This window comes from Anopheles cruzii, unplaced genomic scaffold, assembly GCF_943734635.1.
Source record: "Anopheles cruzii unplaced genomic scaffold, idAnoCruzAS_RS32_06 scaffold01162_ctg1, whole genome shotgun sequence".
Classification (NCBI taxonomy): Eukaryota; Metazoa; Arthropoda; class Insecta; order Diptera; family Culicidae; genus Anopheles; species Anopheles cruzii.
Window position 1 is genome coordinate 1,543 of NW_026454747.1, and position 2,106 is coordinate 3,648.

The following is a 2,106-nucleotide window of genomic DNA, read 5'->3' on the forward strand; positions in this document are numbered from 1 at the left end:
AACTGCATTTAAAATTTACCACAAACGCCACGCCCCCGAACTGACAATCCACAAGCATATTGAAAAATATGAATACACAGATCCGAAAACACGTAAGGGAAAACCTGCTGGTGAAACGTAACTACTCACGGAACGCACGCTTTCCTGGACAGCAAAAAAAAACTTATCAAACAGGAACAAACGCGCCACAGTGCGCAACGGTGCAGCAGGAAAACGCGTTTTGCGTGTACACGCCGCTATCGTGGGTGGAATCGGAAAACGAGGAGAACAATAAACCTGCGTTGGAGGAGATCAACAAACAAACTGCAGGCAGATGGCTCCAAAAAAGCGAGCCACATTCATTAAGATGGTCATGAAAGCCCTGAAGAAACAGGCGGAACCACTGCAAAAAGAGCTGGACGCTAAGGACAAGGTGATCGAGAGACTTCTACAAACAACGTCAACGCTTGTAGCAGAGATGCGAGACCTGAAGAGTCAGGTGGCAGCGATCACAGAAGGTAAAAAGCCAACCATTGAGAAAATACCAAACCTGGCCGCCAGGCTAAAGGAAGCAGCCGCAGGCCCATCAGTGGCCACAACGAAGGTAGTTTGCAGAGAGGACTTTCCATCTCTGCCACAAGCTGGAAAGCCAGCTGAAAATCTGAAGGGATGGAGTGTGGTGCAGTCTTACCGAAAGAAGACAACAACAACGCCAGCAATGACGCGAGACGATAAGATGAAGAAGGCGGCAAAAAGGTTCTCTCCGGTGCAGCCTTCTACCAGAGGCCGTCCCGACACTGAAAGGTCCAGCCCCTTACACCGAGGGCATCGTCGGCGGAGACTACAGCGACCGCGGAGCCCGCGGCGGCAGCGCCGTCGCCGGTAGCGTAGGTTACTCCGGTGCTGACGGCCGGGTCTGCGACGGCAGCGGAGGACGCAGCGGAGGCCGCAGCGGCGGCGGAGGCGGTGACGATCGTCGTGAACGGACTCTGCGTGTCGGTGGTGGCAACCGTGCCCGCCACGGCAGTTTGCTGTTGTGCCTGGAAATAATGGCGGTGGGAGGTTTGTCCTTCTGGGCTCTGTGGTGGTTCCGTCGGTTGTGCGGAACAAGCGATTGCCGTGAGGCGGGGGGAATCGTTATAGATGCTGTGTTGGCGGAGATTGGGAGGTGGCGTCAGTGGTGGTAGGTCTGCGCTAGTTAACTGACCCTTTCACCAACAACCACAACTGGGCCAGCCGCCGACGCCAGGGCTTACGATCGTGCAAAAATTCTGACTTGTCTAATTACACCTTCAGGTTGGCATTGTTCAGGGTAGTAAGAATTATTTCAAGGTTTCTTATGTAATCCCCAATAGATTTCCCAAACACATGTATATATGAACAATAATAATAATAATAATAATAATAATCATAATAATAATACGACCCAGTTCCCGGGGCCCGTTGAGCGTGGGTACAGAACCTGGTAGTAGGCTGCACCGGCCATCCGGAGGAAGTGTTAATGAGTAACACACAGCGACGTGCCAATTGTCGGAACCGGAAAGCCGGAAATAACGAAGTTAAGTGGCCGGTGGAACAGGAGTTACATTTGAAACGTCTCCGTTTCCAGTACATACATTTATCACACATGTCACATTGTCACATGTCACCATTCACACGACCGGGACCATGGATTTGTTGTGAATTCTTCGTTCCGTACGATCATCATTACTTTTTTTGTATGCTGCGTGAGTTTTAATGATGCTTTTCTAGTGTCCGTTCTTGAAGGTTCTAGTGTCCGAAGGTTGAAGAGATCACAGCACTCGTAGTGAGCACACCATGGCAACCGATCGAGCTCTCATTGGATTTGTCCCCAAGTGTTAACATTGAATCCATGGGCAGCATTTCGCCGAAGGTAGCTTGTCGGAGTGGTTGCTTGTCCCAGCGCGCCAGGGCCGTAGGACCAAAGACGAAATAAAGCATGCCGGCAAGGTGCTCTGTCGACGGCTGTAATAATTTTGGAAACCGCAGAAGCAACGTGTCGGTGCACTGTTTCCCCACCGACTTAGTCCGGTAAGTAGTTGTGTGTAACCTGTGTGTGTGACCAACAACTATGGTGCTTTCTTTCTCATGGTATGCTCCACCGTG

The 2,106-nt window shown here is 51.0% G+C and overlaps 1 protein-coding gene across 1 annotated transcript in view; it reads left to right on the plus strand.

Annotated features, from left to right (window-relative positions):
* Positions 1 to 346: 346 nt before the first annotated feature.
* The window catches only part of LOC128276428 (uncharacterized), a gene marked incomplete at its 3' end in the record, with an annotated part of 3,147 nt that continues 1,387 nt past the window's right edge, over positions 347 to 2,106 (plus strand). Inside the window, exons 1-2 of the mRNA XM_053014889.1 lie at positions 347 to 583; positions 765 to 1,162. Of these exons, the coding sequence (XP_052870849.1) occupies positions 347 to 583; positions 765 to 1,162 (635 nt within the window). The remainder of the gene's footprint in view (positions 584 to 764; positions 1,163 to 2,106) is intronic.